Source organism: Athalia rosae, chromosome 7, assembly GCF_917208135.1.
Source record: "Athalia rosae chromosome 7, iyAthRosa1.1, whole genome shotgun sequence".
Taxonomy (NCBI): domain Eukaryota; kingdom Metazoa; phylum Arthropoda; class Insecta; order Hymenoptera; family Athaliidae; genus Athalia; species Athalia rosae.
In genome coordinates this window covers 8,621,072-8,642,788 of record NC_064032.1, presented here as the reverse complement: position 1 = coordinate 8,642,788, position 21,717 = coordinate 8,621,072, and the positions used below count along the sequence as shown (strand labels likewise).

At 36.7% G+C, this 21,717-nt stretch overlaps 1 protein-coding gene across 1 annotated transcript; it reads right to left on the bottom strand.

Moving 5' to 3' along the window:
* Positions 1–5,040: 5,040 nt before the first annotated feature.
* LOC125501673 (protein ALP1-like) lies at positions 5,041–6,929 on the bottom strand. The gene is made up of 3 exons (XM_048658023.1): positions 6,526–6,929; positions 6,241–6,336; positions 5,041–6,172 (listed from the first exon to the last, which is right to left on the bottom strand). The coding sequence occupies exons 1-3, from the start codon at positions 6,738–6,740 to the stop codon at positions 5,188–5,190; spliced, it is 1,296 nt and encodes a 431-aa protein (XP_048513980.1). The 5' UTR covers positions 6,741–6,929; the 3' UTR covers positions 5,041–5,187.
* Positions 6,930–21,717: the final 14,788 nt, after the last annotated feature.

Genomic DNA, 21,717 nt, shown 5'->3' with positions numbered 1-21,717 from the left:
CTCTCTAAGTCTACTCTTTGCTGATCGATTTTTGCCTGCTCCTCCTTCAAACGCCGCCACTCCTTTTGTATTTCCATACGCATTATGTTATCCTGTATGCCATTAACCTCTACGTGCTGGTCTGACCTGATAATTGGAACATTTGAATCAGTCATTGTCATTTTCTTATTTGTATTAGTCTTACTTATCTTTTTGATTTTTATTTTATTTTCGTCGCTAGAAATAATCCTGTATTCGCTTGTATCAGATTGTTTACATGACCGTGTGACTGGTGGTGACCGTTCGACCGGCATTCGAAATCTGTGTTAATTCGAGTCTATTGTTCGGGCGCCAATGTAATATTTTATTTTATTATTACTTTATATGATCTCATAGCTCGTAGTATCAATCAATGTATATTATTTATTCCCTTTTTTAAATACTATTTTTCCTGGCGTTCATTATGAACATGATTTAAATAATGCTTCGGTCCTCTTGAGGTACAAATAGACTGGTCAATAAATAATGAGACGCCATCAAATCACAATATAAATGAATAACAAGTATAAGTAGAATAAGTAACAAACGAATAATGTAAAGTAACGAGTAAAATACTCTATGTGTATAAATAAAATAAGCGACACGTAACGGGTATTGAATAAAGTACAAAATAAATGAACGCGTGCTAAAAGTGTATATGATAAAAATAAACAATGAAATAGTAAGAACGGGATATAAATATAACACAGCACCATAAAAATCACAATCGTTAAAAATCCTATGTTCAGCTCGATCTCCCTGGCGTATTAACATTTATTGAATATATATATATATGCGAAACTTATCTTAATTATAACGTGCGATGCTCACAACTGCCCAGGGAGAAGAGACGGATCTTAATTTCGCCTTTCGGCACCTTCCTCCTAATTCCCCCCTACTCCTACCTATCTCTTTCTCTTTCCATGTTTTTCCTTTTTCAATCAGTCATGTTTGACCCGTTACAATACCTATATTTCAAAAATCATATAATTTTTAGTTACGTTCCAGGGTACTCTGATGGCCACAATAATCACAGGTATATACATGCCTATTAGGGTGTTTGAAAAAAAAACCTTTTTTTTTTAATTTTGAACCATAAAAATCTTTTGAAGCCTCTCACTGCGTTTGAAGATTTTCCTTTTAAAATACACAGGAAAAATTATTTTTCGTCTCAAAATTACTCCCATTCAGTACTATTCAGCTCATCTTTATCAATAATACGCTGATTTGGTGAGGGAATGACACCTCTTGAAAAGTACCTGCTTCGAACAAAATTTTTTCCAAACAAAATTTTGGGATTTCAACAGCGCGAAATCCCCAAATTCATCAATTTCCATTGGTTTTTCTGGAATATCTCGTGAAATAATCGATTTGCGAAAAAATTGCAAAGAAATTTTTTCATAGAAAATTGAATTTTCTACAAAAAAGTATTCTTGAATTTATCTTCTAAAATGCATTTTTTAGTTAGAAAACGTGATTTTTCACTCAAAAACGTGATTTTTCAAAAAAATCAATTTCAACTATTAGATAAAAACAAAAAAATTCGAAGCAGGTGCTTTTCAAAATGTGTCATTCTCTCATCAAATAAGCGCAGTATCGATAAAGATAGGCTGCATAGTACTGAATGGGGATAATTTTAAGACAAAAACTAATTTTTCCTGTATATTTTAAATGGGAAATCTTTAAAGGCGATGAGAGGCTTCAAATTTGAATATTAAGAGCTGAATTTTGTACAAAAATTGTCGTTTTAATGTACATATTAATAGTATAGTGTGTATCAAGGAGGCTAAGTTGGTCTTTATACGCCGAGCGTGATGTTTGCAGTATGAGTCGTAGAACGAATACTGCAATCACGCGAGGCGTAGAAAGACCATAGCCTTCATGGTACACACGATATTTTATGCAACACAGGTACGATTTTCGCGCGCCCCAGCATAAAGAGTGATTTTTGACCGGTCGTGTTCATTATTTACCTGCAGAGAGGGATATAATGATTCTTTATTTTCCTAGGACAATAAAGTAAGTGAAAACGACTCGCAGTCAATAAACGCCTACTTACTGTTCGCTTCACAGACCCCATAAAGCGCGTAAATCGTGCCTGTGTTGCATAAAAGATTTTTATGGTTCAGGAAAAAAAAAGAAAAACTTTTTTTTTTGGAACACTATAATGCCTATGGAGAAGAAGAAAATTAGAAATATTTGCAGGAAAAGGATAGACAGAGAATTTATTAACCCTCAAACACTAATGATGTTTTGAGCGAACGTTAAAGCTAACGGATGGGTCGTTCGTGTCTTTCGCTTATATTTCACAATTTTCAAACTTTTTAAAAAATGTGAAAAAATTCCTGGGCCTTCTTTGAACCCTTAACTAAATGATAATAATTTTTCCCACCCTGAAAAAACCAATTTTTAATAACAATTTCATGCAAAATATGGAGACGTGCGGGCATTTTTCACGACAATGTTTAACAAATCATATCTCCTATGATTTTTCAAATACATTGAGAAATCCAACGGCATTTTTTTTATTGAAATAACACCCTTTTAGAAAAAAATATGAGAAATTTCGAGGGTTAAAATCGGACCCTTATTTTTTTATCCCGAAAAATGCCTATTTCTTGATCCCCGTATGTGTTTAATGAAGGAAGGGATATTCGGAAAAACTTTCACGCGTATGAAATTGTATTTTTCAATAATGTTTATTACATTTTTATTAAAAAATAAATTTGCTTAAAAAAAAAATGAATTTCGCTAAAAGAAAAGGAATTTTGCTTTAAAAAAAAATTAATTTTGCTTAAAAAAAAATCCGAAAACAATGTAGATACAGTTTTTCTTATTAAATGACCGTATTTTACACGAAAAAAAAAAACAAAGATTTCATTTTCACTGACGTTGAAGCTAACGATGGGTCGTTCGTGTCTTCCGTCGATCTTGAAAGCTCGCTGGTCACAAGTGGAATGAGGGAAAATTCCGGAACTTGGCCCTTAGGTTACCACCTCCCTAAACATTCCCTCTCCCCGGGTTCCAAATTTTTACCTGCAAGGGTCTACGAGAAATCATAACGGAAAATTTTGGCCAGGACACGAATGACCCGACCCATCGTTAGCGTTTGAAGGTTAAGGGGCATTTGGAGTCTCCGCTGGTAATCTAACCTAGCTAACATAGGGAATGTTTATTTTTCATCAAATCAAAGCGATCTTTTGGAAAAGTGGAATACTTGGCCACTTTCTGCCATCGTACTCCATGAATTATCAAAATTTCGTCAAAATCGGCCGAGCCGTTTGCCGGAAAGTACAATTTTCGTTTTTAAATGCACAGAAACCGTTTCGAAAACGAAAATCGTACTTTCCGGCAAACGACTCGATCGATTTTGATGAAATTTTGGGAATTTAATGAATACGATGGCAGAAAGTGGCCAAGTATTTCACTTTTGCAAAATATCTATTAGATTCGATGACAAATGAATATTTCTTATGTTAGCTAGGTTAGATTGCCAGCGGCGACTCCAATTGCCCCTTAAAGCCGGGATTACGATGAACTTAACGTAACGTAACGTAACGGGACGGGACTTGACGGAACAGGACGGAAGAGTTTAAATGCGTGCTATCAGGTGGAGCTAATTACGACAAACTTAACGCAACGCGACGGAACCGGACGAGACGACAAAGCTTGACAATGTCAATCTTTTACGTCCCGTTCCGTCGAGTCGGCGGTACCACGTGATCTTATTAACCAATCACGACAGCTGTGACGTCATTACTACAGAACACGCGCAGCGCGAAGAATCAACATTGTTTGTAAGTATACGATTGTTGAATTTGAGAGCGTTTATCGTTGCATTATGGACGATAATATATTGATCGAGGCCGTGAGATCTCGTCGTGAAATCTACGACAAAGGCCACGCAGGGTTTAAAAATCCAGCTGTGAAAGATAGTGCGTGGAGATCGGTCGCTGATGCGGTTCACGGTAGGGTTGATTAGAATTTTTCAATCTAAACGTTGACTATATAGGATCTTCAGTGAACGATCTAAATTTACAATATGTATATTCTGTATAATATACGCATGATGTGCAAACATGTATATTATTGTGGAAGACAAAATCTGTTGATAGTACTAATATTATTTCCATTGACAGCTAGTGTCCCAGAGTGTACTGCACGTTGGAACACGTTACGAGAGCGATACGCTAAAGAAAAAAGGCTTCAAGCAGAATCGAGGAGTGGAGCAGGAGCTTCTCAAAGGCCAGTGTGGCCCTACTGGAGTGCGCTGTCTTTTCTAAACCCCTACATGCGTCATAGAAAGTGAGTATTCTCATCAGAGTTTTATCTATTTATTCTGTTTATGTCATCTTGCAAATTTCAGTCATATTCATGCTTAAATCTTTGCAATTTCATTCTCTTACAGATCCGTAACAAATTTATCAATACCACCTTCTGCATCATTCGTACAACTGCCACTTTCATCACCAACTCTTTCGGTATCTTCTTTCGACGATGAAGTATCAACAATACCATCACCAGACAACATGGATTCTACCCAGGATACGGAAGACCTGTGTTTTGAGACTCAATCCACGCAATATGTGGAAAATGTGCCATGCCGAGTCATTGCTAGTTGTCCTCCCGTAGCAACAATTCCTACCCTACCGAACTTGAAAACAACGAAAGCTACTGCTGCTTCCTTGCCCTATCTAGGCTCGACTGGACGGTGCAAGAAGCCAAAAATGGATGACACTGCAGAAATGTTCAGAGAGACTCTCGTCAATCTCAATAAAAGCATGGCAGCACCCAATCCGCCCTCGCAACAAATTAACAGAAGTGACCCCGATCATTTGATTGGCCAGAGTGTCACGGCAAGTTTGCAGTCAATACAAAATAAAGTTCTGAAGCTGCGATTTAGAAAAAGATTCAGAGAATTGGTTCAGGAGTGTGAAGAGGCGATTTTTGAAGAAGTATGATGGTTGTGTACTCACTGTTTTATTCACATATTTCAAAATATTCGTTTTATTATGATTTCTGTATGATTACTGTGATATTTAAAATAAAATAAACTATTGTAGTAGATATTATCCATGTACTTATATTTTTCCCACAATGAGTAAAACAGAAGTTTAAAAACATACATAGGCTTAAATAACACAAAATGTATCGCTGATACAACTAAACCTACAAAATTAGCCCCTGTCGAATTTGAACAATGTTGTTCTGCCATGGCACAGCACCTTGCTCATTGACAAAATCTCTAAGTGCGTTTCGATATTTGACAGTTCGCACCGCTGCATTGCGTGCTCCCAAGCGAGGACCTTCAATGATAGCCCCATTTTCTCCTGCTAGAATGTCTCGCCATTCTCCTTCAACGAGATTACATCCGGGTAGCTCAATATCTATGAAATTAGGCGGGCAGTATTCTTGTTGTAGCTTTCGACCAGCTGTTTTCATGATAAAGTTGTGAAGGCATATGGCGGACTCAACTATCGACTCTGTGTTCTCCAGCGACGCACATATAGGATGCCGGAAGATTCTCCATCGAGCAGAAAGAATTCCAAATGAATTTTCGATCACTCTCCTGGCTCTACTCAGTCTGTAATTGAAAATGGCATCTCTGTCCGGCAATTCGCGTCCGCTGTATGGCTTCATCAGGTAGGGTTTTAAAGGGAATGCAGCATCTCCAACAAGAAAAAAAGGCATATCGGCATCCGTTCCTGGCAGATAATTTGAGGGAGGGATTCCCAAAGTTTTTCCTTCGAGACGTTGGCCTAGTTCAGAGCTTTGAAAAATACCACCATCGCTCTGTGACCCTTCCGCACCAATATCAACCATGAGAAAATTATAATGAGCATCACAGATTGCAAGCAACACTATGCTAAACGTTTTCTTATAATTGAAAAATATGCTTTGCGAGGTTTGTGGGGCCTGAATTTGTATATGTTTCCCATCGATTGCTCCAATGCAATGAGGGAACTGCCACTCGTTCCAAAATCCACTGGCGACATTTCTCCATTCCTCCTCTGAAGTAGGTGGTGCCAAGTACAGTCGCTTTAAAACCGCGATTACAACCTGTGTGGTCTCTTTGAGGATGCATGAAACCGTACTTTGGGCACACCGGTATGCGAAGCTGAGTGAGTCTTGACTATCACCAGCTGCCAGAAACCTGTGAAAAAATCAATAATAGTAAATAAATGTACTTTAACTTTATTTGCTGATAATAGATCAACGTACCTCAAAGTCATTGCAAGTCTTTGAGCCGGGGTGATTACGGTATACATTTTACGTTTGATTATGAGAGGGCCGACCATAGCTAACAGGTATTCGAATCTGAAAAAATACATGTACAATATCAATAACAATGAGTGCATCTGTCGTATAATTGCTCTTCATCATTGCAAATTGGACGGAAGAGTAATTCGTTGCTACAATAAACTATGATTATTTAGTATCAAACTTCGTTTGCTCTATATGTTGCGTAAAACTGGAAATAAGTTCTTTAATAAATATGTAACTTACCTTTCGCCGTTCATTCGCGTATACGTAAAAAACATATAGGCGTCACCAATACGTAATTCTTCGAAGAGGTTGTGCCCATCCCCATGCTGAATCCTACCCTTAAAAATGTTACGAACTCCGATCGATCTTACGCGCCTCTTTTTTCTTAGCTTAAGATACAAATATCCAAACCAAAGAACATTCAACATTTTGTAGTGCTCTTGTGTGACAGGCATTCGAAAGATGTAAACACGACCACGACTGTTAAATGTCAACAGAGCAGACGACTTCTGCGCTAGCTCGTTCCGTACCGTCACGGCGATCGTAATCGCGCGCTGCCTTCGTATCGTTAAGTTCGCGTTCCGTCCCGTTCCGTCAAGTCCCGTCCCGTGACGTTACGTTACGTTAAGTTCATCGTAATCCCGGCTTAAGGGTTGAAGCCTACTAGACGGCGGCGGATGGCAGCGAACTATTTGCTTCTCATGTTATCTAATTAGATTACAAAGGAAGAAAGTAGTTCGCTGCCGTCCGCCGCCGTCTAGTGGGCGTAGGCCTTAATACGCTAGTTATATTCTTCACAATCGTGCCTGCAATAAAATATTTCATGATTTTTCCAAACAGCTGCCGTAAAAATTCATTTTACGGACTCGCCAGATGCCACTGATATCCAAATTTCAGCAGCTATAAAGGATTGGTTGAAGCAGGCCAAGCATAGGCATGCATGTCAGCAGAAGAGAGATACGTGAACTAGAGTACTTTTGTCTTATTTTGAGAGGTCCCTCACGTAAGGGAGTAATATTACAAGTTTGGATACTTTTTTCAAACAAGTTTTCTGAACCTGATATTAACCGTTTTTGAGTTTTATTTGTTTTGAGTATATTCTTTAAAGACTATGGAAACTGATAAGTTTATAGCAAACATCCATTTTTTATTAGATATTACAGAAAAAAAAACCTATGCGTTCAAAGAGAGTAAAGGCTGCGAAAGTTTTGATTTTAGACTTTTCGAGAGAAGTGCCCCAGTATACTCAGATGCAATATAGTTCCAGAGAATATCCAGATGAATAAAGTATTTTTCATACAAGCCTATGTATAATGAAGAATTAAATATTTCGTTTGTTTATTTTACTAGGATTCCACATTTTATCATATTTATTCTTGATAGATTCTAATGTTAAAGATCGCCAACTTGCAGTGATATTCACATACTATGTAATAATTAGCACGAGCAACGATATATTACTATGTAAGAAATTATGTTATTTTCGTAGAAGTATATGGGGCATTCCACGTGAAACTAGAAGTCATCGGCCTGACCCTGTGGGATTTCGATGACCAATAAATTTTTCGGTTTGTTTCGGTCAAAAATGATATCTGTGATTTTTCGAAATTTTTCCACCATTTTGTAAGGGTGTGGCGACCTCATGAAGTGCGGAAATATCTTTTACACGAAAATGGAAACTTCTAAAATCGATGAAACTTTTTTGTAAAATCGAGGACTTGAAAACACATTGTTTTGTCATGGTTCGAAAATGGGACGAAAATGCTGAGTATTTTTGTTTCGGATTCTTGTTTTTCAAAAAAAAAAAAATGGTTCAAAATTTATTTTTAGAGATGATTTTTTGTAGAAAAGAATAAAATAAAAAGAAACTCCGTCTTGGTAAAATTCGATTTTCGTTATGGTTGAAAAGTTAAACGAAGAAAACGATGCTCAATTTTATTATTTTTGTTCAGATTAGGCATCGTTTTCTTCGTTTAACTTTTCAACCATAACGAAAATCGAATTCCACTAAGACGGAGATTCGTTTCATTTCATCTTTTACTACAGAAAACCATCATTAAAAATAAATGTCAATAAAAAAACTGTTTTTGAAAAACAAAAATACTTAGCATTTTCGTCCCATTTTCGAACCATGACAAAACAATGTGTTTTCGAGTCCTCGATTTAAAAAAAAAGTTTCATCGATTTCAAAAATTTCCATTTTCGTGTCAAGGATATTTCCTCACTTCATGAGACCGCCTTACAAAACACACATCCTTACAAAATAGCGAGCAAGTTTCGAAAAATTAGCAGTATCGTTTTTCACGGGAACAAACCAAAATATCCATTGGTCATTAAAATCCCAAGGGGTCAGGCCGATGACCGCCTGGTTTGACGTGATATGCCCTATATATACCCCATATATAAACAATATAACTATAGATAGATTATCTAGTCTTGAAGTTCACCAAATTGCAGTGATATGTAACGAAATATTATCATATTAGAAATTATATTATTTTTGCAAAAGTATGTATAAACATAACATAATGGCCATACGACACCAAAGAGTTGACCTGTTTTTTTAAAATAAAAATGATTTATAACTGTACAACACAATGTCACATTTCTGAGTATACCCACTATATATCACATGTTTCCTTTACTGATTTTTGGTAGGTTTATTGTACGATTTTATAAACGCGTATTATACGTTTGGATTACATTTATTCTTGACAATGCCGATCACAACGGATATAAAACGTCTGGCATATACGTATGAGAAAGTAACGTTTATGCACCATAATGATCAGATAACCGTATATTCATCGAGTCTTCGTAACGATTTTTATACAGATATTATTAATCAATATACACGTCAATGCGACTTCATAAACATCGGATACTGATACGAATATTGAACGAATAATACTTGCACCCAAACAGATATTTCAGATTTATCTCGAATATATTATTATATGTAGGTGTGAGACGTTTAATATAGGTGAATATAGAACGGCAATGAAACGAATAAGTTTCAACAATTATCTGTTTATTGTACGTTTCATACTGAGGCATAATAAACGTGTGAGAAACACGCTTCTCGAATACGCTAAATAAACGCTTAACTGAGGAACATTTTTCTTCTAAATAAACGTAGAGTATATGACCGCTTTCCACGTTTTTTCAACGAATAGGTGTTTATTGGGAGTCTGTATCAAAACCATATTTAAGAATTGATATTGCGCATTTAATGCATTGGATTTCTTCTTTAAAATGTTTCACCAATGCGAAACCAGGTATTAAAGATTTTTATCTACGCGTTATTGGACTAATGAGTACTATTAATTGTTTTGATCAACTAAAAAAATTGATGACAGCAATTTTTAAAATCTGCCAAAATAGCCATGGCTGTAAAGAAGATATTAAATGGATTTTTTCTAAAATAGAAACATTTAAATTTGATAGTACTATTGATTTGAAGAGTATACGAGAAACAACATTTTGTGATAAAGAAAAGGATTGTGACGAACATTTAGTTTGCAACGTCGATGAAAAAGAAAATACAAGTGACCAGGAACTTGACAATTTTATTGACAATCTTGCAAAAGATACATGTATTAGTAGTATGAAGTTGGATCTCGCCGTTAGCTTCGATGACATCAATTCATACTATTTTCCTGAAATTCTTGAAGAATTAAAACGACTATTTAAAAAATTTCCCGCTTGGACAAATGTAATGCGAGCAATTTTTGGCTCCGAGAATGACATTCCAACATCTGCAAGATCTGAAAACTATTTCAGAACAATTAAAGAAGACTTCCTGAATAACCATCGACCTAGTAGTATAATTAAAATACTCATAAAACACATGCGATCCTTAGTAGCTCGGATGATAGACGCTAGATCTGAATTTGACAAGAAATCTTTAATACAACCAAAATTTAATGTAAAAAACGATACCAAAACAAATAAAATAAATAATGTATTGAATGCCTGCGAAAACTGGAAAAATAAATTAAATTCAGACGAAGACGTAAACTTTACTGGCAAAGAAAGTGACAATTATTCAATAATGGATTCAATTAGTTCGCATCCTATATCTATTAGTGATTCAACAGCACCAAATTCTTCACTGACTATTTTGACTCCTGAAAAAAAACATTCTAACTCACCTATGTTGGACTCGTCACTTCTTTCAAATGAAAAAAATAATAATTCTTCTCTATTGACATCTGATTTAATTCAATTAATCTCAAGAAACAAGACAGATGATTCGTATTACATGAAATCTCCATTACATAAATCTACACCTGAAAAAAATGAAGAAAACATTTTGACGTTCTCGGCATCCAATGCACTTTCTTTTACTCAACATGGTGATAATGGTTTTAGTATTATATTAGAATCACCTAAAAAATTTAATTTAAAAACTGAAAAAATACCAACAAAACAACAAAACAAGCACCCAGAGGAAATAATTGATAAAAAAGAAGAATCTATAACCTCATTTCCTAATCTGCATATCCTCGACAAAAATGTTACTGATAAGAAACTAACAACAAAAAGAAAAGTCATGCACTCTGAGCCAATTGTTGACAAAAAAAGAGGTAAATATGTTGCTCCATGTTCTGATATCCAGACACTTTATGAAAATATTGCTGTTAAAAAAGTATCTAAGATAATAAAGAAGAAAAAAATTATTGAAAACGGCAATAGACAAAAACCCCGTACAGTTCATAAAAAAAAATATTTTTTGCGAAATACTTGCGGATTTGATAGCCTGTGTGAAATTTTTTCATTTGGATATTTGAATTTCAAGAATATAAAAAATTTTATCGATTCACAGAGTCAATCCAAATGTTTTTTATCATGTGTTATAAATTATGCTAGCTTTGGGGCTTTAGCATCATTTTATAAAAAAAGAATTGAATTATTATTCTCTATATATCCAGGTCGAGAAGGTGCAATTAATTGTGCGGACGATATCAACGTATTGATGCAGCGACTATTCGCTCAATTTCCATGTAACTCGAGCAGTACAGAGTTTTGGTGCACAAATGATTTATGTAGAAAAAAAATCGTAAAAAAATTTACAACATTAAGTATCTCAGCAAAAAAAGTATGGGAGAGTGGGATAGAAAAATTGCAAGATAGCGTTATGGATGCATTAAAAGGACGATCATTACTTCACTGTAGATCGTGTTTACAAAACTCCGTTCTAAAATCTACTTTTATTGGCGTATTTTTATGTTTAGACATAAGTCACTTTTACCAACCTTCTCCTTCTCTCTCGAAAATTCATGAGGATCAACGTTTAACTGAAAATTTGGGTAGTATTCCAATAAAACTAAAGATACTCGATAAAAATTATTTATTATTTGGTGTAGTAGAGTTTGTCCCACCAGTATTTTTGAACAAAGTCGGTCATTATGTTGCTTACACAAGGTCAATCAACAATAATTGGGTCGAAATTAATGACTTGGACTCAAAGCCTAACTCATGTAATGCAAAATCGACTAATATTAATATTTCATTGTTATTTTATGTTTTAATTTGATATCTATGTTTTATAAACTAAATTATAATGAAATGAAATAAAAATAAAAAATTTATCATTTTAGATCAAATTGTTTTTCTTGATGTAATGTTTTACTAGTAATAAATTATTAATATTTTCAATGAGCTCATTTATACAATAATAATTAAGTTAGAAGGTAGATTATGTTTCTTCTTCATTCTCAACAGAGACATGCAATATAATTTCAACATTAATACACAGTAAGTGATAAATAAATTATTTTTAATGTAACACTTAGTCTTGGTAAATAAGCTTAATTACAGAGAATTGAATAAAGAAATGAAATTAAAATTATGAACTATGACAAACTCTTTATTATAACAGAATGCCACCAAATTGTGTCGTTTGATAAAATTTATTTCATTTTTATTTTACATTTCTTTTCAAAAATAAAACTAAAATTTAAAATTTAGTTTGTAACTGATTCCCGTGAAGTGATAAGTAATAATTAATCGCATTTAAAATTAAATTTATCAGTAACCAAATGAATTGTATTATAATGTTTTTTAATCACTATTAGATCATGTCATTATTTCTAAATAATCGTCGTATTTTATAGACTTGCTTGCTTAAAGTCCAATGGTATTTTCCACCAGCTTTCTTTTTCACTTTTGTGGTCACGCTACTTCGTTAGTTTTTTTCTCCTTAAAAACTTCTTTACTTTAAAAACCTCCCCTCCATGATCTGTAAAAATACAATCAACATGATTATAAGGGAATTAACCAAATTGAAATACTGTAAAGTTTTCTTAACAACGAGTATTTAAAATAATGTTGGAGGAAAAATAAAAATAAATTAGCCTTCATTCTAGCTCACCTTCAAAACTCAGGAGCATCTAGATTTTCCCTTCTTTTTTCGGCTAAGACTTATAACTACAGACTAGAGATCCTCGCACTCCATTCTGTTCTCATTATACTTCATACTCTCCAGTGAAAGGCCGCCAACGTATATCTCTCTTCGGTTTATTAAATAACGACACTTTTAACCTTTAATTCGTACTGTTAATAAATTGTGAGTAATTAGTATGAGAAATAGCACGATTAGTATTGATGATGTGATTATTTATTCCTCATGAGACACTTTTTAATTGATTCTTCTTGCGCGTGACAAGATGATAAGATAAGTTTTTCATTAATTTTTTTGTTTATCTATTGATAGAAATTTTACATAAATTTATCTGTATTATGAATAAAATAGTAAACATCTGAATTGTTTACGTAGACGTACACGCATGTAACCTGAATTATTTCAAGAGACACTAGAAATTCAAGTTAAATGAAAGTTCATATGCTAGATTTAACTAAAGGTAAAAGTATTACTATTACAAATAAAAAATACCTTAGTGAATCCTTCAACAATTTTTACTGCTAAAAACGGACCAAAACCCCAGTAAGCTTCAATGTATAATTTTCCCTGGTAATCAATATGAGGGTGCTCTACAGGTGTGTTGTAGACAAATAAAACCCAAAATATGTACTCCATGATGCCTAGAGCTTCGAATAAGTAAGAAGCTAACAGCCAACCGCTCCAGAATTCTAATGAACATAGATAACTCCTCAGTGGTAACGTTATCACAGTACCAAAATTTGAACCTAAGAGAAAGTTTATGTTTTAATTAGTTATTGTTGTTTTATAATATGTTATTGTTAATTGAAGTATAGTCACCTGCATAAACTAAAGCAGCAAATTTACTTCGCTCCAATGGTAGGAGCCAATGCGCAGGCATTGAATACATTGCAAGAAATGTCACACCCTGAAATTATTAATTAATTTCGTCAATTTGATTATTTAAATATAGTTTAAATTATAAATTATAAAAATTATAGATGATTAATATTTTTTTTAAAAATTCAATAATTACAAAAAAAAATTTTTCATTGTTTGCATAATTAATTAAATTATTTCAAGAGACAATAGAAATTCAAGTTAAATGAAAGTTCGTATGCTAGATTTAACTAAAGGTAAAAGTATTAATATTACAAATAAAAAATACCTTAGTGAATCCTTCAGCAATTTTTACTGCTAAAAACGGACCAAAACCCCAGTAAGCAGCAAATCGACTTACTATGGTTGATAAAATAGTTATAAATACACCTAGACCGTAAATTATTTCACTAATTCATTATTAAACATTCAGTCTAACAATTAAGAGTTTGTTTACATAGACGTACACGCATGTAACCTAATATGTCACTGTGGCTTGTCCTCATAAAAGCGACAAACAAATTGTCGCGAAGATGACGTCACAATTGTCACTCGCAGGTTTAAAGGCACAAAATAATTATTTACATTGTTAATTAATTAAAAACGATTTTATGTATAAAACAATTATCATTACTGATAGAAGAAAGGATGAGCAATTTTTTGGCACCAAGTACGATCAAAAAAAGTCCTTACAATTAGAGATAAAAGGGAATAAAATTTTGATTTTTTAATTGCGATTAATTAATTAACAATTAATTATAGGAGTAGAGCAATTGTGTATTTCGAAAGAGCAATTCGTGAGCAATTTTTTGGCGTTTGGTTTTTTGAAAAAAATTAATATTTGGCGTCAACTTGGTTACGGTCGATCGGTCTAAAAAATAATTTGCGAAATCGTGTGACTTATAGCGTATCAGATCGTTCTGTGGGTAAAACAGCGTCCTGAAGCGAAATCCTCAAAAAAGATATTTTCGCCGAGCGCGCCGACTACATTCATGTCGCGACACTACGATTTGCCAGCAACTTGTCCGATCTAGTTCAATATATGTATGCTTGTAAGTTTTATTCTGTTATCCCAATGGACCGACTTGGCGGAACTGTAAACCAAGACCACAAATTCACGGTAGGTCAAGTTCTCGGCAGCTGACTTATTCATATTCGGATTACCATCCACAAGATGAAGGATTGTCCATCTTCGGATGAATAGTTCTGATTCTTGTGCATGAGAATACCAATATGGACAAGTGAACCACTGAGAATTAAACCTACTGTGCATTTCTGGTCGTGATTTACATTGTACCGAGCTCGTTGGTTCGGCTGTTGGGACTTTCAGGTGAGTGGGTTATTCAGAAATGGGGAGGAAACGGGGTTGGGGGTATAGAGTGGGATACAGACATGCATCTTATATATTCAAATTCGGGTTTTCGCCTACGCCATTGCCACCGACTCAGCTGTAGAGTAAGCAAATGTAATGTACGATAGCTGCTCAAGAGCGATCTTGCTCTTCAAAAACCCACTCAAGCCTTGAGATCGTCTGTGACATATTTGGTAGAATATTACTAAGTCAGAATTGTGATTCTCACTGGAGCAAGTATAACAGTGAGAAGCTTAGAACTTCGACATGCAAGATTTGCAAAGCATTGGAATCTGGTATTGCCCTCGCCAAGGACTCAGCTGTAGAGTAAGCAAATGTAGCGTACGATAGCTGCTCAAGAGCGGTCTTGTTATTCGAAAAATGGCCAAGGCCGTGAAAGAAATTGTGATCTATTTTGAAGGATATAATATGTTGTACTATGCATGTCAATGTTATTACTTTTGAAACTTGTCTGGCAGGACGTTTTATGTTTTTTGTAATGTATGTGCTGTGTGTACGGCATGTATATTAGGAATACATAGGGTCTGTTTATTGTAGTTAGTTTGCTATATCTTGTTCTACGCATATTTATATGCTATAGTAAAATATTTTTACCGAATCATTACTTGTTATCATTCGAATCTAGATTTAGGATGTGTATGAATGCACCATCAATTTTTCGCCTGGAATTACTAATATGAAGTGGAAATATGCCACCATCTTGCTTATAGTTTTTCGAAATTCTGAAATAAATACACCTACATCATTATTGTTTGCAAATTTTGCAATCAGACTCGTGCCAATCGCAAAATCAGAACTGTTCCAACATTCAGGGATGCGAATGATTGAAATCACAACAGATATCAATTCCGCGTATACGAATTCAGAATGGATTCATAATACGCGGTTGGAGCGCGCTGTGCAGCGGAAAATTCGAACACTAGTGTACCGTATGTCTGAAGACAATATGGCCGTCCGAAAAGCGTAGATTGTCGAATATTTGCTAGTTTCAAGTATTTGAGCGTATTTTAGACTTTTCCAAAAAAATGAGAGGTGCATTCTCTTTTATTAATTGCTAGGATGGTGCGCTGGGCAGTCAAAGTGGTAAGCAAGTGACTAAACTAGTGTATAATTGGTGCGAATAGAGATGACGGGTCCCCACGCTGGGAAATCATGACGACGCACCTCGCATTTTCTAAAATTCAATTTCATAGTTTTTTGACTTTAATACCTGGTTTTCCCGACCAGCGCTCCTTCCTAGCAATTAATAAAAGAGAATGCACCTCTTACTTCTCCGAGTAAGTCGAAATACGCCTAAATAGTTAAAACTACGAAATCTCGCATAAAAAATGATATATACATTGCGACGTGGCTTTTAACCCTTAGCACTCCGTTGTCGCTGCTGAGGCGACATCGAAGTAGAAGCCAATAGCTCCGTTGTCGCGGCTGGTGCGACACGCCGCGCCAGCATTTAGAGGCAACATTGTATCTTCATATAGGTAGGAAGATGTTTCGGTACACGCTTAGTGTAATCTGAAATTTCCTCTGCAGCACACGTTTGCCCGGTGCCAAACCGATCCTTTATTTTCAAAGTCTTTTGCGCTAGAATATTTTTTTACCGTTAAATGGCCGGAAATAATAGTTATGAAAAGAATGGATTTTCGGAAAGTGAGGATGAATTGGACCTCCCGATATACGGAAATAGTTTGATTCAAAGTGACAGAAATGAAGATGGATACAGTGATACTGAGGGCGATAGTGATGACAGCGATGTAATAGTATACCGAAGACGAAATGTACGGCGTATTGAATCAGATACTGATGATGACGCAGGCACCTCAATGGGAAATGATGACTGGGTCGACGTTACGGAGGATGGGTACAGGCCCTATCGAATCAATTTTTCTATTGGATCAAAAATGACAGGCCCGCAAGTTTCCTCCGATATTTTGGAACCGATCCAATTTTTCAAACTGTTTTTCACGGACGAGCTAGTTGATGATATTATAAGAGAAACAAATAATTATGCAAGATCTGTGTTGGCATCAAAAAATCTTAGCAAAGACTCTGTATGGCACACGTGGCATGATGTTGATACAGATGAATTCTGGGCATTTATCGGAGTCATCCTAGATATGGGTACAATGCCTCTCGCCAATATGCAAGAGTATTGGTCTACTAGGAATAACAGCAGAATCCCCTTCTTTCCGAGTGTATTTACAAGAGCTCGATTTCAACAAATATTTTGGATGCTCCACTCAAAAACACCGGACTCTGGTAACACGGATCTAAATACCCGCATACAGCGGGTCAGCATTTTTTTGGAATACCTGGATTCAAAATTTTCTGAATATTTTATTCCTGGACAAAACATTTGTGTGGACGAATCCATAGTCCAGTTTAAAGGGAAAATCTCCTTCATTACTTATAACCCTATAAAGCCAACGAAGTGGGGTATAAGAATTTATGCGATGGCAGACTCGGAAACAGGATATATTTACACCATTTTGCCTTATTATGGAAGTCTCACATCACAAAACCTTGTCCGTCCAAATCTACCAGTTACCACTAGGATTCCGCTACATCTGTACCAAAAACTCTTAAACAATATTCCCGAGGCACAGGGTTATCACATGTTCACCGATAGGTACTATACCAGTATCCCTTTGGCAGAAGAGCTCAGGAAATTGAATTGCCACTTAACTGGGACTATAAAAGCCAATAGAAAAGGTATTCCATCGGTCTCAAAAAAAACAAAATTTTCTGAAGAAAATACCTTCGTCAGCAAGAAAGGGAATGTCATGTTCCTGGCCTGGAAAGACAAAAGAATCGTCTCTCTCTTAACCACATGGAATGATACTGGTATGGTGGATTTAACAAGAATTCTACGAGGAGGGAAAGTGGTTAACATTAGGAAGCCTAATGCAATTACCAGCTACACAGCTTCTATGGGCGGCGTTGATCGAGCCGATCAATACGCATCCATGTATTGTTTTTTACGAAGATCCCTTAAGTGGTGGAGGAAAATGTTTTTCTGGGGCATGGAGGTGTCGGTCATTAACTCCTATATTTTATATAAAACTATAAAAAAAAATCGAAATGAGAAACCGTTGACGCACCTAAAGTTCGTCAAATTACTGGTCGATCAACTCGTTAACAATTTCCGGCAACAAAGGACGAGAGCGTCAACTTCCTCGTTTGCGTCTGCTGAAGTAAGGCTGAACGGTAAGCTTCACGAAATGCGGAGAGGGAAAAAAAGAGATTGCGTTGTGTGCTCGAACAGGCAGAAGAAAGGCGAAAGACATGAAACCAGCGAATATTGCGATACCTGCCCTGGTAAACCACGAATGCATCTTGGGGATTGTTTTTCAAGATACCATAAAATGAAAAATTTCAAAAAATAAATATGATTTTTGTATATTGTTGTATCTTTGTATCGGTATATGCTTTTTATGTTTTTATTGTTGTACTTTAGTATTATTATATTATTTATATTATAATTTTTATAATAAAATAAAACTTTCAAATGTATACAAGCTTTCTTCAATAACAAGACAAGCTCTTTGACCTTTCTCAGAAGCGCGGCCGCAACATTTCAAATGCTATCAGATTACCGAATAGGTCATGGTTAAGATCGCCCGGAGCTCGCAACATTGTAAATACTTTCGTAGCAAGCGATAGCTCATGGTCAAAATGACCCGGAGTTACTGAAACCTCACCTCAAAAATAGTCCGGAGTGCAAAGGGTTGAAAATCAACCTTTTTAGTGGCCCCACGTTGGGCGCCACTTGCGACGTAGAAGGTTTTTTTTTTTCCCCCAGGCGGGTTGGACCCGGGAAAACCCACGTGCCTTCGGCGCGATCTGTACGAAACTGAAAACGGAAAACGGAACGGAAAACGGAAAACGGAACGGAAAACGGAACGAAAAGATTGTTGGGCGCCAGACGCGTGTCGCGTCACTGAACGGAATAACAAAACTTACGGAATAAACGAAAGCAGATCCGGCGGAGTGGCTGGCTAGGCACAGGCTGTTCAACAGCGAAATAAATAGTAGAGTGGCGTGGATCCACAACAACAATTCGGGCACAAATAAAATAACAATAACGTAACGTAATTTCGGGAGACTGTATTTTAACAAATTCGGCAGGAAATACCGAATCGGTAGATTTACAATAGGTCGAGAGTAACAAAATATAATTCGGTTAACAGTAGCGGGAGATCATTTACGGGAGTACAGAATTATAATTTCGATATTCGAAAGGCCTACGGGAGTTTACTGATTCTTTTACAAATTATCCGAATGTGCGATAATTACGAACGGGAGAAAAGGCGCGGTTTTACACGGAGCGCATTTCCGTGGCTACTCTACGGTAACAGACGATAGATTTTCCAAATTGATCGGGAACGTAACGGAACGCAAGATTTACCGTAGGGGTAACAAATTACTCAAAGAAATGACAAATTAAATACGAGAGAAAATATTACATAAATTATAACAAAATACCATACAGCATCACCAAATATCACCAAGGCTTTCCTTAACGTAGTACTTAAATTTTACTCAATAACTCAACGTATTAACTGATGCCCCGTGCAGCAAATGCACGGGAGAAACGGTAGAAGACCAATTAAATGCTCAGAGAGCGAAAATACAAAACGTACGGTAACGGAATTCAGCCACGAGGTAAACCGGGAGGAATTACAAAATTGCCCAAAAAACCGAAAAACGTAACGAACCGGACCGTACCAAATTGCGGTGGGGCTCGTTCCCACCGACTTATCAAATACGGGATGCAGTGGGCCTTTTACCCACTGACTTACACTCTAAATTTACGGGATGCAGTGGGCCTTTTACCCACTGACTTACACACAAAATAAACTGCGGTGGGGCTAGTTCCCACCGACTTACAAAAACAATAAAACAAAAATACGTAATATTTTAGGCAATTTGCAATCCCCACGTGGCTACTTCGTGCCTCTCTCGGAAGGTGGAAAACCTTACCCTCACGAAGGAGTTCGGCACCCACTGATTCTAACTTAATACAAATGTTCTAACTGGCTCTAGATTTGAATATACTGAGAACTAAAGGGCGGATAGGAGTGAATCTAAAGTGCAACGGTAGCGGTAGCGTTAGGTGAAAAACGGTAGCGAGAGACAGTAGATTTGGGAAAGCGGCAAAGGAAGATCTGAATTGGTGAGGAAGGATCTAGCCAAAACGTCCTGTCTGTACAGCGGTATCTCGTAGAGTAGGACGAGTTGAGCGCCGGTGTCCAGGATCTTCTTACTCGGAAATCGTCCGGATTGGCGATTCCCTCTCCTAATTAGGCCACAGGTGTAGGGCGCAATTCTTCGGTTGACAATTGAATTTGCCTATTCGGCGCCTCTCCTCTCCTCTGACGTCATCATCCATGCTTCCTCATCGGCCGCGCTCGCTTTTGAATACTGACCGGCTGGCTGCGTTCAGAAGGCCATCCAAGGCTGCGTCGACTCAGGCACTTGGAGTCCTCATCCTAAGAGCAACATCTCTATCCTTTGTCGTCTCGGGAGTCGGAATGTAGTCCTGGGCTCACTTGTGCCTCGGCTCCTACATGTCTTCCTAGGCAGAACGTCATCTCGGGAGGTTACCAAGTTTTACCCGGTGACGGGATCAGTTCCGGAACGGTAGATGTTATTTTGGTCTGGCTCCTGGCCAGTCAGTTACGGGACGGGAGGTGACACTACTCAGTTCATGCCACCCTATACGCCGCCTTCCGTAGCATCCATTCGTCGATAGCAGAGCGTCTTACGCACCTATCGTCTAGCGGGAGATCGTAGACGGGTCGTCTTGCGGTCCTATACGCCGGTAGCGATTCGGTAGATCGGGAGGCGGGAGATGTTGGCGATGCTGTCATCAGCTGGTGGTCCGGTCCACCGCGGAAGAGTGCACATCGGTATTCTGATTGGCACGGATGACGTCAGAGTTGTATCCTTCGAGAAAAGGGCCCGGGAGGTCGTCGTAGGTCGTCCTTGGCTCAACTCGTCGGTATTTTCTCAGGTCACATAAGAGAATATTCGGAACAACAACGAAAATTAGCTCAATATACGGAATATCTCTTATTTCAATTTAGCCTTGGTGATTCGTTTTTGGTGTGCTGCAGTTTTCCATTTTATTTACGAAAAACGGGACGAAATTCTGGGAGATTTGGGTGCCGTAGTAACGGGGCTGAAAACGCCACGTTACATCACATGGAAATGATTACACTGTTTCTGACTTACAATCTAAAGAAAATTGACGAAATAAAGATAGTCATACCAGATTCAAATTTTCCAACGTGAACGTGATCGAATATTTTCTGAATAGTGCAGAGTCTTTGAAAAAAGAATGCGAGAATGAAAAAAATGACATCAAGAACAACAATCCCGAGGAACGCGTGAAAAGTGACACGTGAACGCAGTCGACTCACCTAGTTTTACTGTGTCTCCACTCAGTATCCATACAGTCAGTCAGTATGACTGTATCGACAATGATGCCTGAGACACCATCCTCTGTTACCACGAAGTTGATTGATGAAAAAAGTGATCGAAATTATGCACAAATGACAGGGGTCAAAAAATCTTCTCAAGCGAAATTTTTTAGCTCATGTCCAGAAGTAGTCCTTAATCGTGTTGACAATGATATAATCAATCACAAACTACATTTCAAGATATCTTACAAACGTCGAAATTTCGTGTTGAAAAATAGACACCTCTGTGGGACATATGAAATTGGTAATAGTGTATATTTGATAAGCGACACATGCACATTCGATTCCATCGCCAGTATTTTATTAATCGCCGC

Coding starts and splice junctions, on each gene's coding strand:
- LOC125501673 (XM_048658023.1), bottom strand. CDS start 6,740: ATGCCTGTCACACAAGAGCACTACAAAATGTTGAATGTTCTTTGGTTT. Junction 6,337..6,525: donor ACGCGAATGAACGGCGAAAG/GTAAGTTACATA, acceptor GTATTTTTTCAG/ATTCGAATACCTGTTAGCTA. Junction 6,173..6,240: donor AGACTTGCAATGACTTTGAG/GTACGTTGATCT, acceptor ATTTTTTCACAG/GTTTCTGGCAGCTGGTGATA.